This window comes from Hippocampus zosterae, chromosome 19 (genome assembly GCF_025434085.1).
Source record: "Hippocampus zosterae strain Florida chromosome 19, ASM2543408v3, whole genome shotgun sequence".
Lineage (NCBI taxonomy): Eukaryota > Metazoa > Chordata > Actinopteri > Syngnathiformes > Syngnathidae > Hippocampus > Hippocampus zosterae.
In genome coordinates this window covers 11,077,041-11,105,012 of record NC_067469.1, presented here as the reverse complement: position 1 = coordinate 11,105,012, position 27,972 = coordinate 11,077,041, and the positions used below count along the sequence as shown (strand labels likewise).

The 27,972-nt window shown below is 42.9% G+C and overlaps 1 protein-coding gene across 1 annotated transcript in view; it reads right to left on the bottom strand.

The window, feature by feature from the left end:
- The window catches only part of lama4 (laminin, alpha 4), a 60,764-nt gene that overhangs the window by 2,775 nt on the left and 30,017 nt on the right, over positions 1-27,972 (bottom strand). The window contains exons 21-38 of the mRNA XM_052052124.1: positions 23,932-24,096; positions 21,447-21,592; positions 21,192-21,354; positions 20,961-21,094; positions 17,837-18,008; positions 17,454-17,585; positions 17,200-17,342; positions 15,126-15,255; positions 14,915-15,052; positions 14,601-14,734; positions 14,316-14,480; positions 9,348-9,501; positions 9,023-9,192; positions 8,738-8,927; positions 6,451-6,606; positions 5,538-5,697; positions 225-349; positions 27-120 (exon numbers count right to left, since the gene is read on the bottom strand). Of these exons, the coding sequence (XP_051908084.1) occupies positions 27-120; positions 225-349; positions 5,538-5,697; positions 6,451-6,606; positions 8,738-8,927; positions 9,023-9,192; positions 9,348-9,501; positions 14,316-14,480; positions 14,601-14,734; positions 14,915-15,052; positions 15,126-15,255; positions 17,200-17,342; positions 17,454-17,585; positions 17,837-18,008; positions 20,961-21,094; positions 21,192-21,354; positions 21,447-21,592; positions 23,932-24,096 (2,671 nt within the window). The remainder of the gene's footprint in view (positions 1-26; positions 121-224; positions 350-5,537; positions 5,698-6,450; positions 6,607-8,737; positions 8,928-9,022; positions 9,193-9,347; positions 9,502-14,315; positions 14,481-14,600; positions 14,735-14,914; positions 15,053-15,125; positions 15,256-17,199; positions 17,343-17,453; positions 17,586-17,836; positions 18,009-20,960; positions 21,095-21,191; positions 21,355-21,446; positions 21,593-23,931; positions 24,097-27,972) is intronic.

Here is a 27,972-nt window from a genome sequence, read left to right as displayed (position 1 = left end):
CCCTAAAAAAATTAATTAACACTCACCTGCAATTCTATGCCAGTGACCAGCACATAGAGCCCGCCTTGGAGAAACTGTTGCCAATAATTCGTGTGTCCCATCACTCAAAACGGCCATCACCTGGAAAACATTGTTTTCATTTCAACATTCTAACCATTAAAAGAAACATTTAAAAATGATTTATGTATTGTATTATAATTGTCTCATCTGTGACTTTGACTTACTGCTCCTTGATAAATGAACAGTGAAAAATAACCCTCTGCTCCGGGCACATGCAGAAGTACACCCGATGTCACCTGGGGCCGGACCTCCATTTCGAGTTGAAATCTCGGTCCCAAGTCAAGCGTGTCTAAAAGAGGGAAGGAGGCAAAGTAAAGGACGTTCTCTGAGGTCAGGTTGACATGAAAATATATCTGCATGATTTCGAGCTTTATTTTCCCGCTCAAATACAGTGAGCATTGGGGCAAAGGTGAGGAAACTGGTTGGGTTAAAGTAGTGTTTTTCAAATAGTTGTGCGCGCCCCCCTGGGGGGGGGGGGGGGGGGGGCGAGGCTTCGCCGGGCGGGGCGGGGGGCGTTTAACCTGGGGGAACATGCTTTTTTAATTTTTTACTGTCCTAAAATAACTTGCAGTTGCACTTCCAATACGTTAGGGGACAGTGGCGCTCTCATTGGCAGAGTTTGCGCAGGGAGCATTCTCAGGGAGGAAATATGACTAGGCGTATGTAGAGCTTGGCTTCAATGTGCCTGCGGTGGCAGACGAGGGAAGAGTGATGTGCTTACTTTGTCTAAACTCTAAACGTTTTGGATGAGACAGCATGAAGCCAAATAAATTAAGGTGTCACGGAAAGAATCACGCTGATAAGATGCTTGAGTTTATTTTCAGCGAAAACGTGACGAATATTGCCAACAATCATGCCGCTTTGTGACTGCTACCTCAGTAAACTAATAATACTGTACAAGTTAGTGATGTGTCGTTCGCGAACGAGCCGGTCCCCAGAGCCGACTTTTTTTTTCTCCTGTTGTTTTTTCCCCCCCTTCGGTTAAAGCCGCACGTGATTGGTCAAGATCTGTGGTAGAAGAGGAAGGGGAGGGTTTCGCACGCGCACACGCACACACGCACACACACACACACACACACACACACACACGCACACACGCACACACACGCACACACATACGCTACAGTTTAGAGAGGGGGGAGGGGTTAGAGAAGAGACACTCACACAGCAGCACGCTGAGCAGCACGCGAACGAGACAGACGAGGAGACGACTGAGCTAGTTAGCAAAAAAAAAAAAAAAAAAAAACACGGTGGAAAGCGAAAAGGTGAGAAATGGATAGAAAACGCAGTGAAATTTGGACTCATTTCAATTTAATTTATAGTTCAAAGACAGCGTGTAGACTGTGCAAAGTTAAAATATCCCATAGATCAGGCTCCACAAATAACCTGCACAGGCACATAAGAAAAGTCAACCCTTCAGTACAATGTCAAGAGAAAAGACAAGCAAGGGAACCAGATGTTAATGAAGGTGCTAGTGTGTCTGCAACTGTTGCTGCTGCTGCAATGTCACAACAACTGCCTAGAAGTACAACCCAGAGCTCTATGAGCCACTTTATCCAAACACCTATAAAACCAGCAAAACAGACCACAATTGACGAGGAACTGGGTAAAATGATTGCAAGTGATTTTCAGCCATTTTCAATCGTGGATGACAAAGGATTCAGAAGATATACTCATGCTCTCAATCCAATGGATGCAATTCCAAGCAGGAAAACGCTTTCTCAAAGAATCATCCCAGGCCTATATGACAGAGAACGTGCTGCACTCCAAGAACGGGTCCAAAAAGCCATGGCTGTTTGTCTAATAACCGACTGCTGGACATCCCGAACCAGTACATCCAGTCAGTTACATGCCACTTTGTTGAAAATTTCAAAATGACCTGTCTGCTGGATTGTTTTGAGTTCAGTGAAAGACACACTTCTGAGAACTTAGCAGAGGAGCTGCTCAAAGTGGCCAAAGAGTGGAATGTGGAAAACAAAGTGGTTTGCTGTGTAAGCGACAATGCAGCTAACATCACCAAAGCAATTAAAACCCTGAAATGGACCCATCACCCATGTCTTGCACACACCCTTAACCTGGTTGTAAGAGATGCTCTGAAGGTGATGAAGCCCACTGTGGACAAAGTGAAGGGGATAGTGGAATTCTTCCACAGAAGCACAACAGCCACACAAAAGCTCAAATCTACCCAACAACAGATGGGCATGCCTGAGCTGAAGCTCAAGCAAGGTGGAACTCCACCTTTCACATGCTAAAACGGATCCTGGAGTCCGAGGATGCAGTCATCTCTACCCTGGCTGTGATAAATGCACCCATTGATCCTCTGATCCAAGAGGAATGGGAGATACTGCCGGAGGCCTGCACTGTTCTGCAGCCATTTGAGCAGGTCACTGTGGAGATCAGTGCAGACAGGTACAGTGTACAAGTGTTATCACATTATTCTATGTTATTATTATTCAGTTATCATTTTTATTAGTTGCCATTTTTGCATTATTAATATGAAATAATAATATATACTGCTATAAAAAGAAAAAGCATAATTTTAACACTTATTGTTTACCGGTACTCTTTTTCAGCTATGTTACAGCCTCTAAAGTGTTGATCCTGTGCAAGGGTCTTCAGAAAGTGACAGCTGAGCATCAGACCAGCATAACCACAGGGAAAAGTGAAAGAGTTAGTGGATGCTCTCTGTGCATCCATGGACAGAAAATTCCACAAAATGGAATGGAACACTGTTCTGTCAGAAACCACCATTCTTGACCCAAGATTCAAGAAGCGGGCCTTCACTGACAATAGGGCGGTTGATGAAGCTCTTCAAAGAATAACTGCAGCAGCAGTAAGAGCCAGCCAGACAACTCCACTGCCAGGGGGCTAAGAGGGAGAAGAGGGAGCAGAGCAACAACAACAAGAGCCACAAGCATCTGCTGTTTGGAGGTTCTTTGAAGAACGAGTAACTGGAAGCACTACAAGACGGAATCCTTCTTCAGATGCAATTCTGGAAGTGAGATCCTAGCTTGAGGAGCCCCTTTTCCAGAGAAGTGCAGACCCTTTGAGCTGGTGGGAGGCCAAGGATTCAGTGTACCCACGTCTTACACATGTGATGACACGGAGGCTGTGTGTTGTCGCAACATCTGTCCCCTCAGAGAGAATCTTTTCCAAAACAGGGCAAATGTTAACATAGAGGAGAAACAGGATCAACCCCTCAAAGCTGAGGCACTTGGTTTTTCTTAATGCCAATCTTCACTAAAGACAAGTTAAAACTTTTACCTGGATTCTGCTTTTTTTCTTTTTGTTTTACAAATTTTAAGTTATAATTTTTTGTGTTGTATTCAAAGCTTACTTGTTGTTTTACTGTAAACAGTTAAAAGCTTATAAATATAAATATTCAGAGATTGGAACTTTTTGTTGACCTTGTTTTGAGATGGGTCTTTGTACTTTGTTTTTATTTTTGTAGATCTCCATGTTGTGCTCAATGTTGAGTATGTTTAGAAGAATGTAAATAAATATTTGATATACTCTCTATTTTTTGCATTAGTAATTCATTTTACACATAATATTACGTTATTTTTGGTACCGGTAAATTAATTTAAGCAACAAAAAAACTGAGGAGCCATTTGGGAGCCGAAAAGGCTCTCCAAAAGGAGCCGGAATTCCCATCACTAGTACAGGTCCCGGCTACATCATTGTGGAAGGAGCCGAGAGTTGCTGTGTCCTGCTTCAAACCTCGCTTTGAAAAGCTGTGCACTGCAAAATGTGCTCATTGTAGCCATTAATCCAGACATAATCTTTGATTTAAAAAAAAGAAGCAAAAATTCTTTTATATATTTTTGTTTTGCTGGTTAACGTTTTTTTAAAATATTGTGCTCTGAGATAATGTTGGTGATTAGTTTGAATGCATTATTAGACATTGAGTGTATGTCATTTTATTTTTCAGTGTTGTATGGTTTGACATGGTCAGTCAAAAAATATTTATTGTTAAATTAAGGATTATTTTTGAATTTCAGATGCACAAAATCTTTTCTGTTCCAGTTACTAAAGCTATTCTTTGTTGTAAGTCGGTCCATAAAGTTGGTCCATATCTCTTTCTTTTTTTATTCTCTTATACGTTAATAAGGATACAGTGTTATGCAAAGGTGCATTTATAACAATTTTAGAGACAAATGATATTTTGATATTTATAGCCGTGCTGAGGGGGGGGGGGGCGGCGAGATGTTTTCCTCTTCCTTGGGGGGGGCATGACAGAAAATAATAGAAAGGAGTAGTTACTTTTTGTTATTGTTGAATGCAAAGGGCGACCATTTTGTGACACACTTCACAAATTTGCCCAAAATATGGTTAATTATCGTAATTATTGAAAATTATCCATGTTTGGACACTAATCCTGGAAATGATTTCTCCCAATAATGAGCAACGATTTAAAAAAAGCAGGACACAGATAAATATCAATATGCAACACTTTTTAAAATGTTTGTGCAAGTTACATAATGTACAAATCAACTTGCAGATGTTTAAATACATCCTCTCACACGTTGAACTTAAAACCAAATTTACAGCATTTTTAATAAACTAACATTTCGCAACACAATTTTTCAATATTTGAATTCCGTCATGATTCTGTTCTTGTGTGCGTCTCCTGAAGCTGGTAAAGGAGGGCTTTCCCTCCACTGTGCACACCTGCTGCCAGTGTTCATTGGTTCGGTTTCAGGACTGCCTAATTGCAAAGTCCCTGTTGGATTATTGTCCTGTTTTACTGCTCATGCTCAATTGTTGTTTTCTAGACCTCTCGAACTCGTCATTGTCGTTTTTGCTCTCTATTCCCTCATTTGTTAGTATTGATATTGTTTTGTCTTTAAGCTTACTCTTGCTTTGTTTTTTGTCATTTCGTTCATATTCAGGGCTTTACTATTACCTTGCCTTTCGCGAGCGCTTCTTGTTTATGCCTTGTTTGTCCTGGCTCCTTGTGACCAGGGATTTCTGTTTATACTTTGTCGGTGCTCTTTTAAATAAATAAGTATTTTTGTTACGGATTTTCATTTGTGTCTATGTTTATGGAATTCCAATCACCATTCAGTTTGTGCAGTTTGTGCATGAACTATGTGAAATAAAATTTTACTGTGATATTGTTTGTAGACGTAGCAATGAAAAGCAACACACCCAAACACACACAAAGAAGCCTCTCACTGGTGATCTATATTTAGAACATGCCCACGGACAACTCAGATGGTGCTGCGGGCGACTGGTTGTCTGCAGGCACCGTGTTGGTGACCCCTGCTCTGTGGTCCTCCAATAAATTAAAATTTGACAAAAGTAATGATGAATAGGAATTCACAGGAAATTAACAAATTAAAATCCCACAGAATTGTTTTTTTTTTACAATTAATGAAATTGGCCCCAAAAAAATTATACTTACTGGATGTATCCAGTCAAGGAAAACATGTCAGGGGCTTAAAAACTGGAGTGCAAAATGAACGTTAAGTTACCCAAAAGTACGTAGCCTCCTTCCTCTGCAAAGAATGTTCCTGCCTCGGTGAGTCCCTCAAAACACGGTGTCACTCCAAATGTTTTATCAGCAGATGACAACCAATGCCCATTGAGTTGGATATTCCTCAAACAGCCAGAAAAGCTGTTTACCGAGTCACCCTAAAGGGAACAAACACAAAAAGATAAATACAGTACATATAAAGTCTGATTGTGAGCACGAATGGTTGTTTGTCTATGTGTGCCTTGGGATTGGCTTGGGTGGCAACCAGTTCGGGGTGTACCCCGCCTACTGCCCGAAGAGAGCTGGGATTGGCACCAGCACCCCCACGACCCTTGCGAGGATAAAGCGCTTCAGATAATGGATATACGTATCATATACAGTACACACACACACACACACACACACACACACACACACACACACACACACACACACACAAAAGATGTCCATATGTGAAACATATGTGCTCTTAAGCAGTACAAGACCAGATATAAGCAGAAGACAAGTCTGCCATCTACTGGTGATTACTGATTCTACAATCTAAAACTACAGTCGACCACTGCGTATTTGCAGTTTGCCACACACAAACTCGCAAATTACATTTTTGATTTTTTTCTTTTTTCCCCCCCAATATTTTTAAGGTTTTTTTTCCCCATTTTTCCACCATGTAAAAAGAATATTGAATACTTATCAGCAGTTTTCTAAACTATCAGCAGATATGTAATAACGAAATACAGAAAATTTGGAGGGGGGAAAAAATCATTCAAGATGCCCATCCGCGTTTTGAACCCTGAAAATGATGTTAGTACATGACTATTATTTATGGAGTGCACTTTCAATAAATAAATCATCATATTTCTAGCAATGATATATTAGAGTGATGGATCTGCAGTTAAAAATCTAATCCATACCAGAATATTTTTTTGTGCTCGCTTTGGAGGTACACCTCCAAAATAGAGAGGGCTGCTGACATGCCAGGGCACAGCTTTGCCTTTAACTCTGTCCTCCATCACTGTGAGTCCATCGACGATCAATTTTCCCATACTTCCATCACGGATAAAAATAACCTTCAGAAAGGAAGCACAATTTCTTGTCATTGTACATTTTATTGACTAAAATTTACTCTTGCAAGTACTGTATTTTCCGCATTATAAGGCGCACCTAAAAGCATATGGTTTTCTCAAAAGCCGACAGTGCACCTTAGAATCTAATGCGCCTTATATATAGATCAATATTCTGATTTCTTGGACGTAGTATTTGAAATATTCTGCAAAGCGCTTTGTTACAGCGGCAGCGGTTGTGAAATCTCTCTCTCTCTCTCTCTCTCTCTCTCTCTCTCTCTCTCTCTCTCTATATATATATACTGTATATATATATATATATATATATATATATATATATATATATGTATATATATATTAGAGCTGTCAGTTTAGTGCGTTTTTATTGGCATTAATTTAAATGAATTTTAACGGGATTAAAATATTTCTCGCGAGATTAATGTGGCACACGTCACAAGCGGATGTTACGTTGCTCTATAAATACACCAGAAACAAAACAACAAGCGCGCTGCAGAAGTCCACGCCCATGTCTGTTTTGCCAGCCACGGCAGCGCGAGGCACCGAAAACGGATACTTAAAGAGTTTATGAATGGAAAGTTTACTTTTAAAAAGTTGCCATATTGCTCCACTGACAAGACCAAAGTTATCTGTTCTTCTCTCTCTCTTTGTATCATACAGGTATACGATGTATGCCACTGACGCAATTGTTACTTGTTTGGAACTATTTTGTGTGGAAGGTTACAGTGTTCTCATGTAAATAGAGCGGGTGGAGCTTCTCTGTGTTCGTCTGACAGTGACAGTGCGCTACAGTGGTAACGACCTAGCGAAAGTAAAATGTCTCCAGTGTTGTCATTGAACCAAGTGTAGTCATTCGAAATGAGGTCTACACAAAACCGTAGAGAGACTTCCGCGCAAGAAGGACCAATACAATCAACGTAGACTGACTGTGTTAGGGGGAGTGAACCTCCCCCCCCCCTTTCAGAAAGGTTTGCCCATGCAGCACGGGGGAAGTGCGTGTGCTTGTTTGTACGGCCGGCAGTTTCCAATACAGCGGCACATAATGAGCACTGGTGTCCGGTGTCTCGTTATTCTTCAACAAAAATACAGAAACAGACTGCTGTGTTCAAAGCAAAGCTGTGTTTAAATCCACTATAGGCTGAGTACTAGTGTGCCTTAGATGTGCACTTTACAATTTTATATTGCTCTGTTTTGATTTCATTAAAAAAGCTGTTAAAGCAGCTGTTGTGTGACAAAATATTTTTTTCATCGTTATTGATGGACAGTAATATTGTGTGAGAGATTATGTGTGAATAAATGCACCAAGTGAAAAATGTTTATGTAAAATTGAAAATCGAAATTGTTATTTCAGTAAATATTTGCATTTGGCACATAGAAAACTGATTCATGATTCCATGTTGATTAGAGCATTAAAATGGGGAAAAATAGGACAAAAATGTAAAAGGAAATTCAGAAACAATAAAAAATGTGTGAGTAATCACGATTAATTTTTTTGTTGATTTGAGTTAATTATGACATATATATATATATATATATATGCAACCGCAGCCACTATTGCAGCTTCTAAGGTCCGCCTTATACGCCAAAGCGCCTTTTAGTGGGGAAAATACGGTATTTCATATCATAATCCAGTGGAACTATTTTTTTTTTACAATCAGCATAAGTCTGTGACCTGTGATATACTGAAAGTACAAACAATATCCTTCGGTGGAGGATGAGAAACTTTCTGTTGGCCGATAATATCTGCACAAAGACGTGCTCATGAAAACTGTCAATCTAATCACAAATGGTCAATTAAGTATTGCGTTTTTGAAGACGGATGATTTTTAGCATTATCACAACAATCAGTTTTTACATAGAGCCTGAAAATCTTCATTTGGGTTGAGAATTTGAAAAATGGCAGGACCGTGTATCTGCATCTCACAGAACATTATATATATCACTGGAGTAATGTGAGCAAGTTCATTCTCTTGAGAGAGACACAACACATCACTCAGCAGCTCTGTGTTATGCCATTCATTACTCAGGGTCACATGCTTGCACTTGAAAAAGAGTTACCTGTATATGTATCTAAAATTCAGCCTTAATATTGACAGGTGGAACAACAAGATGAACTTACATTATGCCATGTTCCATTATTATAATTTCCCTCGCTCCAGATTTCCACACGGTGATCACCTACATTGAACGTGTATACAAGTCTACCACTGGCCAGAAAGAGAGTCATAAAGTTCCTCTCATGGATGTCAGACACATAAAAAACGAGGCCAAAGGATGCGTTGGTCTTGAGGGATAAGGAAAAGTTGGACCTAGGCGGAAACACATTGATAGACAGGTGTTGTTTTTATTTTTAAAGAGAAGGCTTTCACAATACTTGGAGAATTTTGAAGAATTTAAGACTTACTTATGAGAAATGGATTCTGGGAGCTTTCTGTAGTGCTGCCTACTGTTTGCAAAGCTGCCATATTGGTAGGCATGTTGTGTTGCTTGGTGATTTGGGAGATGGCAGGGAGCAAGTTTCATTTTACTGTCAGTTCTTAACTCCATTAAAAGTACAGATTCATCCCTGCTGACCTGTGGCGGCATACAAGAAATATTTTGGCAAAATTAGAAATTAACAATCCAGAGACCCCAGAGAGCCACAATCAAATGAGGTTTACTGAAAACCTCAAATGAATTATGTCTTTTTAATTCAGTTTAGTGTTTTGGGTTTTTTTCCCCCACCTTACCTTACGTGATACCCTCCGTTTTGCGATAGATTTGTCATCCTTGTGCCTTGTTGAAAGAACAGCAGGAGGCTTTTGCAATGGACAGTCCTGCAGGAGAGCCTGGACATTCTCGGTGTAGCGCTGAAAATCTTCAGGCTCAATATCTCGGTCTTGTCTATAGAAATCGGGGGAGAAAGAAGGGAAATTAACTATGATTAAATGCCTTTTTTTGGTACCAAGTTAAAGCAGCAATTTCAATACAGCAGGCAATTCATATTCCAGCAGCTCCCTGTATATATTTTCAAATGGTTGCCATCTGCATGCCACCCAGGTACTCTCCAAATGAAATATTATTCCCATGGCATTCAATTGGCCACAAATTAGCTTGACACTATGTTCCACAGCCCACTTGGAATGATCAAGGTATCAAACCTACCAGGTTTTGAATAGACAAACATGCCACACTTCCTTAGACTCTATTTACATCTTTTGTTCCCAGCAGCTTTTGTTTCAGGCCATCGTGGTCAAAATGCAATGGGCAAAAATGACAGATAATGAATGCCTGAAAGCTATTTCGATGTATGGATGAGAAACCTCAAAAAATAAACAATTAAAAAAAAAAGTGCACGCAACTTAACCGGACAGTATAAAATAGAAGTTGAGCCAAACTACTGGATGTACCGTATTCTCCACTGTATAAGACACACCTAAAAGCATTACCGGTACATTTTTTAAAAAGCCGACAGTGCGCCTTGTATATGGATCAATACTCAAAATTCTCAGATGTATTATTTTAAATATTCTGTAAATTGCTTTGTTACAGCTGCAGCGGTTGTGAAAGATATATATATATATATATATATATATATATATATATATATATATATATAGCGGCTGTATAGCTCAGTTGGTAAGGCACCGGTTTGGCATGCGGGAGACGCTGGTTTGAATCCCGCTTGGGGCAATAATGAGCACATAACACCATCCAGTGTGGGTCCTTGGGCAAGGTCCTTCACGCTAATGCCTACCTCATACAATGATGAGAGACAATAAAATGAATGACATGCCGGCTCAGACGTCGCCCGGCCAAACAAGGTCTGCGTCAGGTGCTGGGGAACCAGAGCACCTTGATGAAAAATGGGCTACTGGAACAAAGCGGAGATGGGCGAGATGCGATAACATGGCTCTGTTGGAATGCTACTACTCAAGCAACCCTAGTCAGAGGGGTTACATGCAGAGAATGTGGGCTAAATGGTTACTTCGAAACCCACAGTCACGGTTGACCGCGAAACAACTAGTAGCTCAGTGTTCCAACATCCACAAACGGCAACTGCTGTCACAACTTGAGATTGATGAGGTACAACGCAGGTTCCATGGTGAAGGGCCCCAGGCTGCCAGATCAGAGGAGGAGGTCTTACAAGAGATTGGGAGGCAAGCCCCAATGAATGCAGATGATGAGATTGGGTGGCCAGCCCCAATGAATGAAATGCTGAGCGAGGCAGCACCTGACCTGAAAGCTAAGATCATGGCGAGAATGAAAGCTGGGCAACCTAGAAACCGATTACAACGGCTATGTGAAGTACCATCTGAAAGTCTCATAGAAAGTGTCAATGCAGCACTGAGGGCGATCCCTACCGTAACGATCACAGAAACCAATGAGCTGATATACGCTTCAGCATCAGTGATCCAAACTGCCAAACAAAGGCTCCAAGCCTTGTCCAGTCGCCTAAAGCGGTACACGAAAGAGAATGAGGCCAGACGAATAAACAGGCTGTTCGCAACACAACCTGCGAAAGTGTACGCTCAGTGGCAGGGTCCTAACAACAGAGCTGACCCACCAAGACTGGAAACTGAAAGGTACTGGAAAGGCATATGGGAGAAGGAGGTTGCACATAACAGCAGTGCACAATGGCTGGTGACCCTGAGAGAGGAGCACAGCAACCTCCCTGAACAGAACCCGGTTACCATAACAGTGGCAGACATACAGGAAAGAGTCTCAGATATGAAGAACTGGACAGCACCAGGCCCGGACATGGTCCACACCTACTGGCTAAAGAAACTCACAGCACTCCATGAGCGCCTAGCAGTACAAATGAACCAGCTGCTGAGGGATGGGACTCACCCAGAATGGCTAACCGAAGGGCGAACCATCCTGATCATGAAGGATCCCTCAAAGGGTGCAGCCCCATCCAACTATCGGCCAATAACCTGTCTCTCCACAACATGGAAGCTCATGTCAGGCATCATTGCGGCTAAGATAAGTGGACACATGGATCAATACATGAGCGAAGCACAGAAGGGCATTGGTAGAGATACCAGAGGAGCCAAACATCAGCTCCTGGTTGACAGAACAGTCACACAAGACTGCAGGTCCCGACGTACCAACCTGTGCACAGCCTGGATTGATTACAAGAAAGCCTATGACTCGATGCCACATACATGGATCACTGAATGCTTGGAGTTGTATAAGGTGAACAGGGCCCTCAGAGCCTTCGTTGCGAACTCGATGAGGATGTGGAAAACCACACTTGAAGCCAATGGCAAGCCACTTACCCAAGTGTCCATCAAATGTGGCATATATCAAGGTGATGCACTCTCCCCACTGCTGTTCTGCATAGGACTGAACCCCCTAAGCCAAGTAATCACCAAGACAGGCTATGGATACCGCCTCAGAAATGGAGCTACAATCAGTCACCTCCTCTACATGGATGACATAAAGCTGTATGCTAAGAGCGAAAGGGACATAGATTCCCTGATCCACACAACCAGGATCTACAGCAGCGACATCGGGATGTCATTCGGGCTTGAGAAATGTAGTCGGATGGTGACTAAGAGAGGAAAGGTAGTCCGCACTGAAGGGGTCTCACTCCCTGAAGGAACAATAGCAGACATTGAGGACAGCTACAAGTACCTTGGTATACCACAAGCCAATGGCAACCTCGAACTGGCAACAAGGAAAGCGGCTACGGCCAAATACCTCCAGCGAGTGAGGCAAGTCCTAAGAAGCCAGCTCAATGGCAAGAATAAGACCCGGGCAATAAACAGCTATGCCCTGCCAGTGATCAGATACCCTGCAGGAATAATAAGGTGGCCAAAGGAAGAGATTCAGACCACGGATGTTAAGACCCGAAAGCTCCTAACCATGCATGGAGGGTTCCATCCCAAATCCAGCACCCTGAGACTGTACGCAAGCCGAAAGGATGGAGGCCGGGGACTAGTGAGTGTGAGAGCCACTGTCCAGGATGAAACATCCAAGCTCCATGAATACATCAACGAGAAGGCTCCAACGGATGACGTACTCAGAGAATGTCTCAGACAATGGGGAACAGAAGATGAGGCGCTGGAAGAGGGACCATCATGGGAGGACAAGCCCCTACACGCGATGTACCACCGGACCATAACTGAAGTGGCTGATCTCAAGAAGTCCTATCAGTGGCTAGAGAGGGCTGGCCTGAAGGACAGCACAGAGGCACTCATCCTGGCTGCTCAGGAGCAGGCCTTGAGCACCAGAGCCATCGAGGCCCAGATATACCACACCAGACAAGACCCAAGGTGTAGGTTGTGCAAAGAGGCACCTGAGACGATCCAACACATAACTGCAGGGTGTAAGATGCTGGCAGGGAAAGCCTACATGGAACGCCATAACCAGGTAGCTGGCATAGTCTACCGAAACATCTGTGCGGAGTATGGACTGGAAACCCCAAGGTCAAAATGGGAAACACCTCCGAAGGTGGTGGAGAATGACAGAGCGAAGATCCTGTGGGACTTCCAGATCCAGACTGACAAGATGGTAATGGCGAACCAACCAGATATCGTGATCATAGATAAAGGGCAGAGGAAAGCCGTTGTAGTGGATGTAGCGGTCCCAAGTGATGGAAACATCAGGAAGAAGGAACATGAGAAACTCGAGAAATACCAAGGGCTCAGAGAGGAGCTGGAGAGAGCCTGGAAGGTAAAGGTGACAGTCGTGCCTGTGGTGGTCGGAGCACTCGGGGCAGTGACCCCCAAACTAGATGAGTGGTTGCAACAGATCCCGGGAACAACATCGGACATCTCAGTCCAGAAATGTGCAGTGCTGGGAACAGCAAGGATACTGCGCAGAACCCTCAAGCTTCCTGGCCTCTGGTCGAGGACCCGAGCTGAATGAGGGACGGACACCACCCGAAGGGTGAGATGAGGATTTTTTTTTTTAATATATATATATATATATATATATATATATATATATATATATATATATATATATATATATATATATATATATATATATATTCCCTTCAGAGTAGTTTCATCTAGTGGACGCATGACGCAACTGCAGCCACTATTTGGCGCGCCCTATACATGAAAACAGTTATAAAATAGGTGCACCTTAAACTCCAACGCGCCTTAGAGATATAGTGCAGAAAATTTGGGTGTCAATTGTTGGACAAGTGTTTAAGTCTCACTGAGAGTGCGAGAACTGTATTATAGTGACGTCTTTGCATTCATGGATGCCTTTGTCTTATTAAGTACTGTACTGCTGACATTTAGAAGCGAGACAGTTTTCCGGCAGATCAGCCAATAATGAACTATGTTCTAAGTTGCAGAATAAAATAGGCCTTACAACAGTGGTGTCTAAACTACGGCCCAGGGCCGATGAAATTAACTCGACTATACAAACAATATACAACTGCTTTCTTGACTGACTTTAGCGTGTTTCAAAAAGTTGAAGAAATTTAAAGTTGCCCTTTCGTCCTTCCATTTTTCTGTATGCGGCCCTCAAATGAAGAAGTCTGGACACTCCTGCCTAATGGCTGAAGAAGAGCAAGCCACATGATGGGCATTCCTTCGACCAGTGTCCCTGATAACAAGCATCCAAAGTGATCGTAAATGTTTTTAGCTTTTTTAGCTAGTAACAAAAAACATAAACTATTTACCATTGACATAACATGTGTCATGTGTTTATATGTACAATACTTTGTAGGGACCATATACTTATGTTTATCATGCCTGTTTATGTAGGCATAACTAATGCAGCCTGTAAAGTTCTTTAAACTGCTCTTTGGTGAGCCCCCAAAGTAGAAGTCCTTTTCTGTCAAAACGGAAGAGGGTCTTGTGACCGATTGTGGGCGTATCTTCTCCTGCTTGTCTTTGTCGTCCACCAATAATAAATACCTTGGGTGAAAAGAGAAACACAGGTTGTGTGAAACGAGATAAATAATACAGCAAAATAGTGCTAGCATCGTAATAGCATCAAAAACAAATGGTTCCGTCAAAGTAAAATCAAATGCTTACTTCTGATTATTCACCGAAGCCAATAAGAAGTGTGCCCTTCCATCATTATAGTGTTTCTTATGAGTTTTAACTCTTGTTCCATGTGAGTTCATCACCACTGCTCCGTTCTCAAGGGAGATGCTGAATTCGTCAGGCTAAAGCGGTAAAAATGAAGCAAATATGCAAGCGCGTATTGGTGACCCATAAACATGAACAATTTACTGTTTAATGTTGAATAGTACCGAAAACTAGAGACATGCTGATAAATTGCATTCAAAAAAAATATATATATATATATATATATATATAACATTTAATAATAAGTGTGTTCATACCCCTTCATTGTGATAGAACAGAACTCCACTGGCTTGAACGGTTCTGAAGTTGAGGCCTCCTTCAAAATTGTCAAACGGTGAAATCTTTGCTGAGGATTTCAAGTAGCTCTCACCCATGAAATAGGCTTTATGTGATGCCTGTAAAACAAATTCTAACAATGTTAGATGCCACACAGTGTATCTCTCAAAAAAGATGAAACGTGGCACTTACAAAAGACTCCTCAGGGCACCCACTACTGATGCCAATGGTGCCAGGCTCCTCTAAGAGGTTGAAGTCTTTTTTTTGGAACAGGAAGCCTTTGACACAACCTTTGAGGCCAACCACAGCGGACAGCTCGGGCCTGTCATGAAAGACACAATATCACTGCATTTTTGTGACAATCAAACTCAATCTTGTCAAGTGTCTTTGTCAAATCTACAATTGAACAAACATACCTCGAGCATGTGTACGTTTTTTTAAATAATAGTTTTTTTCAAAACGAGGGGTTCTCAGCATGCCAAAATTGAAATTGCTTTGTCAATTTTTGAAGTACAATGGCCCCTCGTTTATTGCGAGAGGTTGTGTTCCAAAAATAACCTGCGATTGGTGAGATTGGGAGTGATCTCAGAAGAAGTTTCAATTCCCACCTCCGACAAAGCTTTTGACTTTGAGAAGGTGTTCGACCGTGTCCCTCCGGACGTTCTGTTGGGTGTGCTTTGAGAGTATGGGTTTTCGAAACTCCTGATACAGGCTGTTCAGTCCCTATACCACCGATGTCAGAGTTTTGCTCACATTGCCTGCACTAAGTCATTTCCAATAAAGTTTGGATTCCGTCAAGGCTGCCCTTTGTCACCGGTTCTGTTCATAATCTTTACAGTTTGGTGGGCTCAGTATTGCATCTCTGTTTTTTGCAGATGATGTGGTACTGTTGGCTCCTTCAAACAGGGCTCTCCAACTCTCACTGGAGTGTTACGCAGCCGAGTGTGAAGCGGTTGGGATGAAGATCAGCACCTCCAAATCTGAAACAATGGTCCTTAGTCGGAAAAGGGTGGAGTGCCCTCTTCGGGTCGCAGATGGGATCTTACCCCAAGTGGAGGATTTTAAGTATCTGACTTGCTCACAAGAGAGGGTAGGATGGAGCGGGAGATCGACAGGCGGATCAATGCAGCATCTGCCGTGAATCGGACTTTGGATCAATCAGTCATGATAAAGAAGGAGCAAAGCCAAAAGGCGAAGCTCTCCATTTTCAGGTCGATCTCTGTTTCTACCCTCTCCTATGGTCAACGAGCTATGGATCAGAATGAGATCCCGGATTCAAGGGGCTGAAATTAGTTTCCTCCGCAGGGTGTCTGGGCTCTCGCTTATAATAAGGTGAAAAGCTCTGTCATCCGGGAGGGGCTCCACATCGAGAGGAGCCAGATGAGGTGACTCGGGCATCTGATTAGGATGCCTCCTGGACATCTCCCTGGTGAGGTGTACCGGGCATATCCCACCGGCAGGAGGCCTCAGGGAACCCAGGACATGCTGGATAAACCATGTCTCCTGGCTGGCCTGGGAACGCTTTGGAATCCCTGGGAAGAGCTGGAACAAGTGGCTGGGGAGAAGGAAGTTTGGGCTTTCCTGCTAAAGCCGTTACCCTCCCGACCCGACCCCGGATAAGCGGTAGAAAATGGATGGATGGATGGGTTTTGAAATGGTTATTGAGTGCATGTCAACATAGTCACTGGAAACAAGCCTTCATATGAAGGGGATACACACCTAATTTGGGAACCCCAGCCACCAAGTGTCTCACAGCCACATCCTACCTTATTTGGTAAATTTGTATAGGTTGGCCAAAAATAATAAGGGAACGTTTCTGTTTGCTAGTCCTAAGTAGGAGTAAAAACTTTTTTCCTTTGAATTTCGCTGGAGGCGAGTGGGGTTGATACTGTGGTGAAGAAAGCGGATGAAGCAGTTGGCTGGAGACTAACCCCTCATGAGTGCTCACCTAAAGACTAGTTTATCTTGTAGTTCAAGTGCATTTGATAGTTAGCTGCAGTAACGTCCAATTATACCTGAGGATGGTTTAGATTGTGTTCATGCTTGCACATTCAGGACTACAGTCCTCTTTTCATTAAAAAAAAAACACCCTTCAAGCATCACATTTTTCATGTTTTTGAGGCTGGAGCATTGCAAGCTGCAGCTGGCTAACTCGTCTGTGTAGAAAATGAACTTTCACAACACTGAAGTTCACAGTTCTCAAAGTCTAATATTAGACTGCAAACTGCAGCAAACATGTTTGTGGCTGCAGGATTTTTTTACTCACCTCGATAGGAGAATGTGTGAGGGTGCCCCACCTATGTAGATATCTGAGAATGGCAGAGTGGTTTTCGGATTCTCCATAGATTTAATGTGGCTCTTGTCCACCAGAAGGATCACCTTCTTTGACTGATGATAGATCACTGATATCTGTTCCATGAGTCAAACACAGGCACCATATTATTTGAAATAAAAAGTAGCCTATTTTCTGTGGGTTATATGTTATTAGATCAATAAAAAAAAAGAAAAAGAAAAACATACCTCGTGATATCTTGCATCGTTTATTTTTAGCTTTGGTATGTGATCGTCCAAATGTTTTGGCCCATCATCGAAGCCAAAGTCATACATTAGGCGCAAAAATCCATTTTTGATTTCTAAAAGAAAGAATTTATCCTGGGGAAATGAGAACATGGACAAAAAACCCCCACTGTAAAAAAACATTTCTGTTTGTCTGAGTTTACTTCTTCTCGTACAGTTATTGAATGCATGCACAAAGAGTCAAAGGCTAAGACAGACATACATTCTAGAACTTAAATAATAGCAAAAATCAACATAATACAGTAAACTACCGTATCTTTCCCCACTTTTAACTCTTTGACATCAGCGGAAGAATGGCTCCAGAGTATTAGTTACTTTGAACTTACAGCATTGACCATGATGAAAAGCCCTCCATTGTTTGCCACCGTTCGCACTGAAACATCAAATCTTGTGACATAACCAAATTTCCCCCTCCGCTCGATGTTATTGATCAGTGCGTAGCCTTTTCCATCAAATAAATAGCTTGCAATGCGACTCTGTGAAAAAGCCAGTTTGTACCTGTAATTATAAGGAGAGACTGCATTAGTTAAGTGTCACGTGCGTTCAAATTTCGCAATGTACAGAACTGACATAAAACTGAGTAATCATCAACTCAAAAACCCGAAGGTTGACCCCCAATTTTTTAGAACATTTAATATTGGCAGGCCACCCGCTCCTGAACCCATTTTTAATTGTCAATTATTGTCAATAATGTACATCCACATTAGATAGTTTCATCAAATTGTTCAGTATTGTTACTGAAGTGTGAAAAGTGTGAAAAATATCTGGTGTTACTAATTTTATGTCTATTTTTTTTCATTCATTCATTCATTCATTCATCTTCCGTACCGCTTGATCCTCACTAGGGTCGCGGGGGGTTGCTGGAGCCCATCCCAGCCGTCTCCGGGCAGTAGGCGGGGGACACCCTGAATCGGTTGCCAGCCAATCGCAGGGCACACATAGACGAACAACCATCCACGCTCACACTCACTCCTAGGGACAATTTAGAGTGTTCAATCAGCCTGCCATGCATATTTTTGGAATGTGGGAGGAAACCGCAGCACCCGGGAAGCAAAATAATCGCCCTGGTTAATTTTAATGCACCGTGCCATTTTAGGAACAAGTGTGATGTCAATTCGTTGACTGGGACGTCCCTTACACCTACCAGTTGTTGTTGAGTGATACATCGGATGGATGTAAATCAGTTTGTTTTTTTTCCTCGCGAGGTGACACTAATAAGCCGTTGTATGAAAAAATAAAAAACAAAACAATAACAAATGAGCTGGTCAGTGCCGCCCTCTTCCTCATCCAATAGCAAGATGTCCTGGCCGGTTTGTTGGCCTTGAACATGGAATCCAGACTAGGATTTTTTTTTTCATTCATCTTAGGGTTGCAGCTATTGAATATTTTAGTGTACGGTTGTCCTACTGGAAATTCTATCCTATAATCGGGTATTCGGAGTGGTAGAAAGTACTGCAGACAAAAAAAAAATACACTTCCACCTAATAATAAATGATCACCTGGTTTTTATTTTAGATATTCAAGATTTCCATAAATTTAAACTGCATAGCAGCACTCTATCTTCCTTCCTAAAAACATTTGTGATTTTTTTCCGACAAATTTCTCCCCACGGTTATAAATTTTGGTCTATGAGACAGAGCCAACATTTGAACATCAGACGTGCAGAACTAATTTTGCCAGCTAAAATAACTCGCTTGGTAACAGCTAGAGCTTGTGGCATTAAACAGCCCCAAACAGAGTCAAGTTAGTCATTATGCCACGACACCCTGCTGGGAACAACTCCAAAATAAAAGCGTGCCTAGGCCTTAATTTCCCAATATGATTTGGTACGATAGGTTTTATGTTGAAGATGGCCTTCTTACTGCACTGCGGCATGTGACTGTCAATTGTTCTGTGTTAGCATGACCCCTTTTTGGCAGTGTCCACATCAAAAAGCTCAAGGAAGGAAAATAATGACTTCACCTTTGTTTTTTGTTCTTGTTGTTTTTTTTAATCAAGGTATCCAAATTACTCAAAGACTAATTTCAGCCCTTATTTATTTATTTATCTATTTATTTATTTATTTATTTATTTATTTATTTATTTATTTATTTATTTCAATGGAAAGGATATAATCTAACCCACATCACCGACAAGCTCCTGCCTTCGCATGCGGTAGTTAATTATTTATTACCGTAATTTCCGGACAATGAGTTTTTGTCATACACTTTCAACTCTGCAGCTTATTTAATGAAGCGGCCTATATAAAGATTTTTCTAAGACCCGCCAGGGAGCCTTCGAGCATAAAAGGTAAGAGTGAGACATTAATATATATGTGTCGAGGAAGACACGATCATCTGTCACATTGTAAGCAATGTCATGAGAGGGCACATTTCACTTGTTTTCACCGGTGTTTTTGGACCGCACTGCATCCACCAAGGATTACTATTGCAAAAAAATTAATAAATAAATACCTCCCAAAAGAAATTATCGTGAAAGTTGACACGAAATCGTGGATGGTAGAAAGCCTAATGAAGGAATGTTTCACCGAGTTTTATGGCAAGGGAGGATTTTTTCAGAGAAAAAAAAAGCGTTACTCGACGGCGAACAGTTACTTTTATGGTATATATACTGTATATTTTATTTTTTTACCAGCCCTGCTAGTGCTGTTTTAATGCCGTAACAGGCACAATTTTGAAAGAAAAGTTAAGGTACGTTATTAAAACTTTGAAAACTCTTCCTGTGTACCACCGTCTTTCTTAGTAAATATCTCATGTTACAATGTGGGGACCTGCAGCTTGTAGACAGGTGCGGCTTATGTGTGTACAAAATGGTTTTCCTTTAAAAATGTAGTGGATGCGACTTATAATCAGGTGTGCTCTTTAGTGCGTAAATTACGGTTTGCGCTTCAGCACAGGCCTCGTCTGACACAGAGCAAGCAAAATGGACATTGTCAGTGATGGTTTGGCAGATCTTACGTCAGTATTGACGATGAAAAATAGTACATTTGGTCAATGGAAGCTACAGCTTCATGTTTACTTTCAAACTAAGCTTGGAGCAGACGTGTGAGACTTCATGCAAACTGAACATGACGTCTCTGACACACTAGTGCGAGGACACTTTGACTCTCTCCTCTTTCATCTATAACTGCTTCAAACAACAAGGCGTACGCAGGAATGGAGGTTAACGACTGCACGGCTGTCCATGTCATATGTGTTGTGTCATATTATTTTGTGTATTTTATGTTAACTGTCCTGTAAAGCACTGTTACAACTGCAGCTGTTGTGGAAGCGCGAAATAAATAACGATGTATTGTCTTGTATTCTGACCATCACAAGCAGAGTGTCATAAAGGTTGATTGACTGATTTACTAAATACTAGATTAACTCTTCAAAAAGCACGCGTTGCTGTTTTCACAATAAGAGGGACAATCACGAAGAATATATACAGGTATACATCATTGAAAAATACCTGGAACATGGTGTTGATTTAGCCACATCCATTTTGTGAGTGTTTTTGAAATTATATAGACTGATCACATCATTGTTCAGCGAGGCCAACTCGATGCAGCCCACAAAGGGAGCAAGAGTCAGAGGTGGTGGGACCTGAAGTGAAACAATTAAATATAGTCATAGTCAGATAAATATGGAAAATATTCAATCGATGTTGCCTTCTTTGTCGTTGCAAATAAAATACCGGTACCTTTGCATCTGGTGGGACACCCCCAACAAAGAACACCATGTCTTTCGGGTCAATGTCAAAAAGTGAGTCAGTTCCTGGGGCTTCGCCTTTCTGAATGAACTTTTGTTCATCTGTGAATCTCTGGCTGGGGATGACTAAGTAGATCTTCCCATGTCTACCCAACCTGCCAAGAAAGAAAAGGAAACATGATTATTTTATGACTGAGTTCTTTGAAATTTAATTTGCTTGGCAGTCGTAAACCCCTCATGGTGGTACCTCTCGACTTTGATGTAGTTGAAGACAGCAGGCCATTGGCTCACAGGTTTTGAACTCAGTGGGATTTCCACGTATTCATCACCAAGATTATACATGTACACGAGGTTGTCATTCTTGATGGCAAGTCCCATGTAGTCTTTCCTACCCTAACAGCACAATAGAGGGCAAGAAAAATGTTTTAGATTATTACGAAAAATTATTGATGTTGTAGTCGATGAAAGAAATAGCTGTATCTCATTGAGTAGGATCCACCCCCAGGTAGCCCAGCCCAAAGAGACGATGTGGACCTTTCTCTCCCTGCTAGAGGGTGGGTGTCGGGTGCAGTGTGAGTTGGGCTGTGGACGATGGTAGTTTTAGGTATGTGGAATGTTGATTCTTTAACTGGGAAAGACCCTGACTTGGTGCACAAAGTCAAGATATTCGGATGAGATATCGTCAGGCTCGCCTCATAAACGGCTCGGGCTCCAGTACCCGTCTTTTTAAGAGGGACCGGAACATCTGCCACTCTGGAGTTGCCCTCGATTAGAGGCGCCAAGCAGGTATGGGCATAGTATTTCTCACAGCTCGGTGCCTGTATAGTGTGCGATGGGTTCTGACTGTTGTTTATGCCTCAGCACCAAACAGCAGCTCAGAGTATCCACCCTTTTTGCAGTCCATGGAGGGGGTGCAGGAGAGCATTCCTGAATACTGGGGACCCTTGTTCCGCTGGCACACTTCAACCACAGATATGAACAAATGAACATAGGTTGGTATGACACACCCTTCTTGAGGTGTGTGCTCATGGCATTGCTAAGATAGTACGGGTAAAGGCATTAGTGCATTCTGTTTGTGGACAGCAGGAAAATTGAAATAAGAAGGATGTCGGCACATTGTGCTGTATACAGTTATGCATCACACCATACATTTACAAAAAAGTGAACGAAGATAAACCTCTTACGAGTGTTTTTTTTTACCCCCAATGTTCTGTACTGATAGCAAAGGCTTTGGCAGTGGAAAAAAGTAAGGAGTCGGGAAATGAGTGAGTATGACTTAATTTCAAATTCCATACATTGTCTTTGTTGCCCCTACCACCATGGCCACCGCATAGGCATAACAGTTAGCCAGGTAGCTACAACGTATCTAGTCTTCATTCATTCATTCATTCATCTTCCGAACCGCTTGATCCTCACTAGGGTCGCGGGTGTGCTGGAGCCTATCCCAGCTGTCTCTGGGCAGTAGGCGGGGGACACCTAGAATTGGTTGGCAGCCAATCGCAGGACACACAGAGACAAACAACCATGCACGCTCACACTCACAATAGGGACAATTTAGAGCAGGGGTGCCCAAACTTTTTGGATCGAAGATCTACTTTTCGATCAACTAACCTCACGGGATCTACCCTTACCGGCGCGCACACACACACACACACACACACACACACACACAAATTTAAGATTTACCTGCTTTATTTTATTTTTTAATTTTTTTTTTGTGAAATTGAGACTGATAAGATGATTAGTGTGCAGTGTATATTAACACAAAAATATATTAGAGTATTACTAACATTTACAAAGACACACAAATGGTTGTTTGTTTATTTTTCTTCTCGACACTCCTCGGATCTACTTGGGACCTGTCTTAGATCTACCGGTAGATCAGGATCTGCCTAATGGGCACCCCTGATTTAGAGTGTTCAATCAGCCTGCCACGAATGTCTTTGGAATGTGGGAGGAAACCGGAGCACCCGGAGAAAACCCACACAGGCCCGGGGAGAATTTGCAAACTCCACACAGGGAGGCCGGAGCTGGAATTGAACCCGGTACCTCTGCACTGTGAAGCCGACATGCTAACCACCGGACTACCGGGCCGCCCTCTAGTCTTCATCTTTACAGAAAAACTGAAGAGGTGAGGGACAATGAAAGCAAATAGGCCACGTTCTGTGTCTTCACTGTTGAGGTGGCTGACCGAAACTGTGGTCCTTACCATAACACGATATCATGCTATTAAATTGGAAGGTGTTTCCAAACTTTTGTAGGTATTACACGCATACTGTACATCAGTGGTCACCAACATGGTGCCCGCGGGCACCAGGTAGCCCGTGAAGACCACTTGAGTAGCCCGCCAGTGCCTGGACATTGTGATTTGCTAGTAGAAATTATGATTTAAAAATGCAAACATTGGCAGTACTGTGAGACATTTCGAAACACGATCAAAGTCTGACAATTTAAATCATCAAGTATTAAAAATAACCCATCCTCATATTATTGAAGGTATTTTGGACAAATATGTTATTTCAGACGTGTATCAATTTGGTAGCCCTTCACACAATCGGTACACATGAAGTTGCTCTCACCCTCAAAAATGTTGGTGACACCTGCTGTACATGCTGCAAATGACAATACAACACAATCTCAGACACCATAACATAATTTTCGTAACTATCTTTTCTTGAAGCTCTTTCCTTTGTGTATCCACTATCATCAAATCACAATAGTACAGTACTTACATTTTTGTCACCCAGATAGAAAATGAAACGGTCCTCTATTGGGTCCTGATCTGGGTCAACTCTCATAAATAAGCTGATGGACGTCACTGCCTTCAGATCTTCCATGTTGGTATCAGCATGAATCTCCACTGAAGACTGACCATTGAACTTCATGGACACTTGAACCTAGAGCGGAAAATATTTCATTGCAAACATTCTGTTTAAGAGTGCCTCGTTAATGCTGTTTTGCATTAAGGTAATTTGGGGGAAATTGATTAACTTTTGTAGAAATGTAGAATATACTGTGTAAGTTCCAAAATCAACTAAATCGGCATACTTATACATTCATGTAGTCTTTTAGAATTTGAAGCCATCCATCCATCCATTTTCTAATCCACTTGTCCTCACAAGGGTCGTGGGCCTGCTGGAGCCTATCTCAGGCTGTCTCCGGACAGTAGGCAAGATACACCCTGAACCGGTTGCCAGCCAATCGCAGGGCACACAGAGACTAACAACCATCCGCGCTCACATTCTCACCGAGAGACAATCTAGAGCAGGGGTCTCCAACGTGGTGCCCGCAGGCACCAGGTAGTCCGTGAGGACCACACCAGTAGCCCGCCAGTGCTGGGACTGTAATTTGCTAGTATGATTTAAAAATTATACTAGCAATAAAAGGAATTATGATTTTAAAATGCTAACACGGGGAGTATTATAGATTCAATAGCTATCTATCTATCTATCTATCTATCTATCTATTATTTGTACAAATGTTATTTCAGACGTGTATCAATTTGGTACCCTTCACACAATCATGACACATGAAGTAGCTCTCACTCTCAAAAAGATTGGTGACCCCTCATCTAGAGTGTTGCATTAACCTGACATGCATGTTTTTGGACTGTGGGAGGAAACCGCTGTACCCGGATAAAACCAACCAACCAAGAACATGCAAACTCCACCCAAGAAGGCCGGAGCCAGAAATCGAACCCTGCATCTCGGCACTGTGAGACCGACGTACTAACCAGTCGACCACCGTTCCGCCATCCATTTTCAACACCACTTATCCTGTGGAGGATCGCGGGAGGGTGGTGGAGTCTATCCCAGCAAATCTCGGGCAAAAGGTGCGCTACCCCCTGAACTGGTCGCCAGTCAGTCGCAGGGCACATACAAAGACAGACAACCTTACACACCCTCAATCACACCATCACTGAGTGGGAACCAATCCCATTCTTCCCGCACACAAGTCCGGCGAGTGTACCACTACACCGTCAGTGACTTGAAAATAATCCACCAATCCACCCATTTTCAACACTGCTTGTCTTGAAGAGGGTCGCGGGTATTTCTGGAGCCTATGCCAGCTGACTTTGGGCGAAAGGCGGAATAACCCCTGAACTGGTCACCATTCAGTCGCAGGGCACATAGGACACAACCGTACACACCCACGTTTACACCGTCAGTGAGTGGGAACCGATCACATGCTGCCCGCACACAAGTCAGGCGAGTGTACCACAATGCCATCAGCGATAATCTTAAATTATTATTATTCATCATTTCTAGTGTTAACACAATGCATGCAAGCAAGTAAAATTCTGTTCAGAATTTTATTGGTGTGACTAAATTCAACCCCACAATTCAATTTATTTGGAACACTTTGAAAATATATCATAGGTTACTTTTTTGGGGAAGCACATGGACTATAGTTTGTGAAATTTGGGACGGACTCAGGCGCCGACAGCTATGGCAGCCTCGGTCACACGCTCCCTAGTATTATCCCTGTTTTTGTCATTTTCGTTTGTTTTTGGCGACCCTGAGCGGATTACTTACACGAGGGAAAAGTTGCTGCGCATTGGGGAGTCTACGCTCGGTCTTTTTTCACCAGCACACGAAAATCCACAAGGTTTTTCGGAGCTAATCGCGAGCGGAGCGGCTGCGCTGTACGGAGCATGGAAACGCCGCCGGAGGAGGGGGAAGCGAGCCGGCGTGCTCGTCAAGCTCCGGCAGCGTGGATTTCAAACCCCGCTCCCATCGATCCATCTTGCTAATCTACGATCTCTGCCAAACAAGATGGATGAACTTCTTCTCCTCACAAAGACCAACAAAACATTTGCACGTTATGCTGCGCTCTGCTTCAATGAAACCTGGCTCAGTGACCGCCATCCAGATCCCGCGCTACATCTACCCGGCTTCCGCCTTCTCCGAGCCGACCGCGACACGGAGCTATCAGGGAAATCGAAAGGTGGTGAGATTTGCTTCTATATCAACGAAGAATGGTGCACTGATGTCACGAAGCTCGACGCACACTGCAGCCCGGACCTGGAGTCGCTGTCTTTAAACTGCAAGCCATTCTACTCGCCACGTGAGTTCACCTCCTTTTTACTAGTCGGCGTTTACATTGCGCCACAAGCTAACGCTAACACGGCGATACAAACGCTAGCCGAACAAGTAAACAAACTCGAACTAAAACACCCAGAGTCACCCCTGATCATTTTGGGCGATTTTAATAGAGCACATCTTAACCGTGAACTACACAGATAAAAGCAGCACATCGACTGTTTCACCAGAGAAGGCAAAATTCTAGATCACTGCTATACAACAATCAAAAAGGCATACCAATCGGTCGCCCGTGCAGCATTGGGTCTTTCTGACCACAATTTAATCCACTTAATACCTACATACAGACAGAAACTCAAATGTGTTAAACCGGTTGTTAAGACTGTGAAAAAATGGACAGATGTAGCAAAGCTAGCTCTACAAGAATGCTTAGACTGCACTGATTGGGGCGCCTTTGAAACTTCAACGGGCACACTGGATGAATACACCGACACTGTAACATCATACATCAGTTTCTGTGAGGACATGTGTGTACCAACGAAGTCCTTCCGTTCCTTCAACAATAACAAGCCATGGTTTACTCCCAAACTCAGGCAACTCAGGAAAGAGAAAGAGGCCGCATTTAGAAGTGGAGATCGGGCACTGTACAAACATGCCCGAAACCAATTGACAAAGGAAATTAACATCGCAAAGAGAAGCTATGCAGAGAGGCTGAAAAACCAGTTCTCTGCTAACGACTCTGCATCTGTATGGAATGGCCTGAAAGCAATCACTAACTATAGAATGCCATCCCCCCAAACAGTGAACAATAAGGGTCTTGCTAATGAACTAAACATGTTTTTCTGCAGATTTGAAAAGGACACCCCCATTTCCCACTCACACCCACCTCTACCAGAAACCACTCTACCTACCCCCCCACCCTCTTTTTCTCCACTACAGATCCACGAACAGGACATGAGACGGCTCTTCAAGCAGCAAAAGATCAAGAAAGCTCCGGGGCCCGACAAAGTGTCCCCCTCCTGCCTGAAAGTCTGCGCTGACCAGCTGGCTCCGGTCTTCACACAGATCTTCAACAGATCCCTGGAGCTGTGTGAGGTCCCATCCTGCTTCAAACAGTCTACCATCATCCCAGTTCCCAAGAAATCGGCAACATCGGAACTGAACGACTATAGGCCTGTCGCCCTGACGAAGGTCATGAAGTCCTTTGAACGCCTTGTGCTGAACCACCTAAAGAACGTCACTGGACCCCTGCTGGACCCTCTCCAGTTTGCCTACCGGGCAAACAGGTCTGTGGAAGACGCAGTCAACATAGGTCTGCACTACATCCTCAAGCACCTCGACAGCACAGGGACCTACGCAAGGATTCTGTTTGTGGATTTCAGCTCTGCGTTCAACACCATCATCCCGGAACTCCTCACCCCCAAACTACTCCACCTCGGTGTGTCCCCTGCGATCTGCCAGTGGATCCTCAGCTTCCTGACGGGACGGACACAACAGGTGAGACTGGGAGCAACATCATCAATACGCACCACCAGCACTGGAGCCCCACAGGGATGTGTCCTCTCGCCACTGCTCTTCTCTCTCTACACAAACGATTGCACCTCAACAGATCCAGCTGTCAAACTCATAAAGTTCGCAGACGACACCACGGTCATCGGTCTCATCAAAGACGGCGACGAGTCTGCGTACCGCCAACAAGTGGAGCAGCTGGAGCTCTGGTGCGGCCGACAC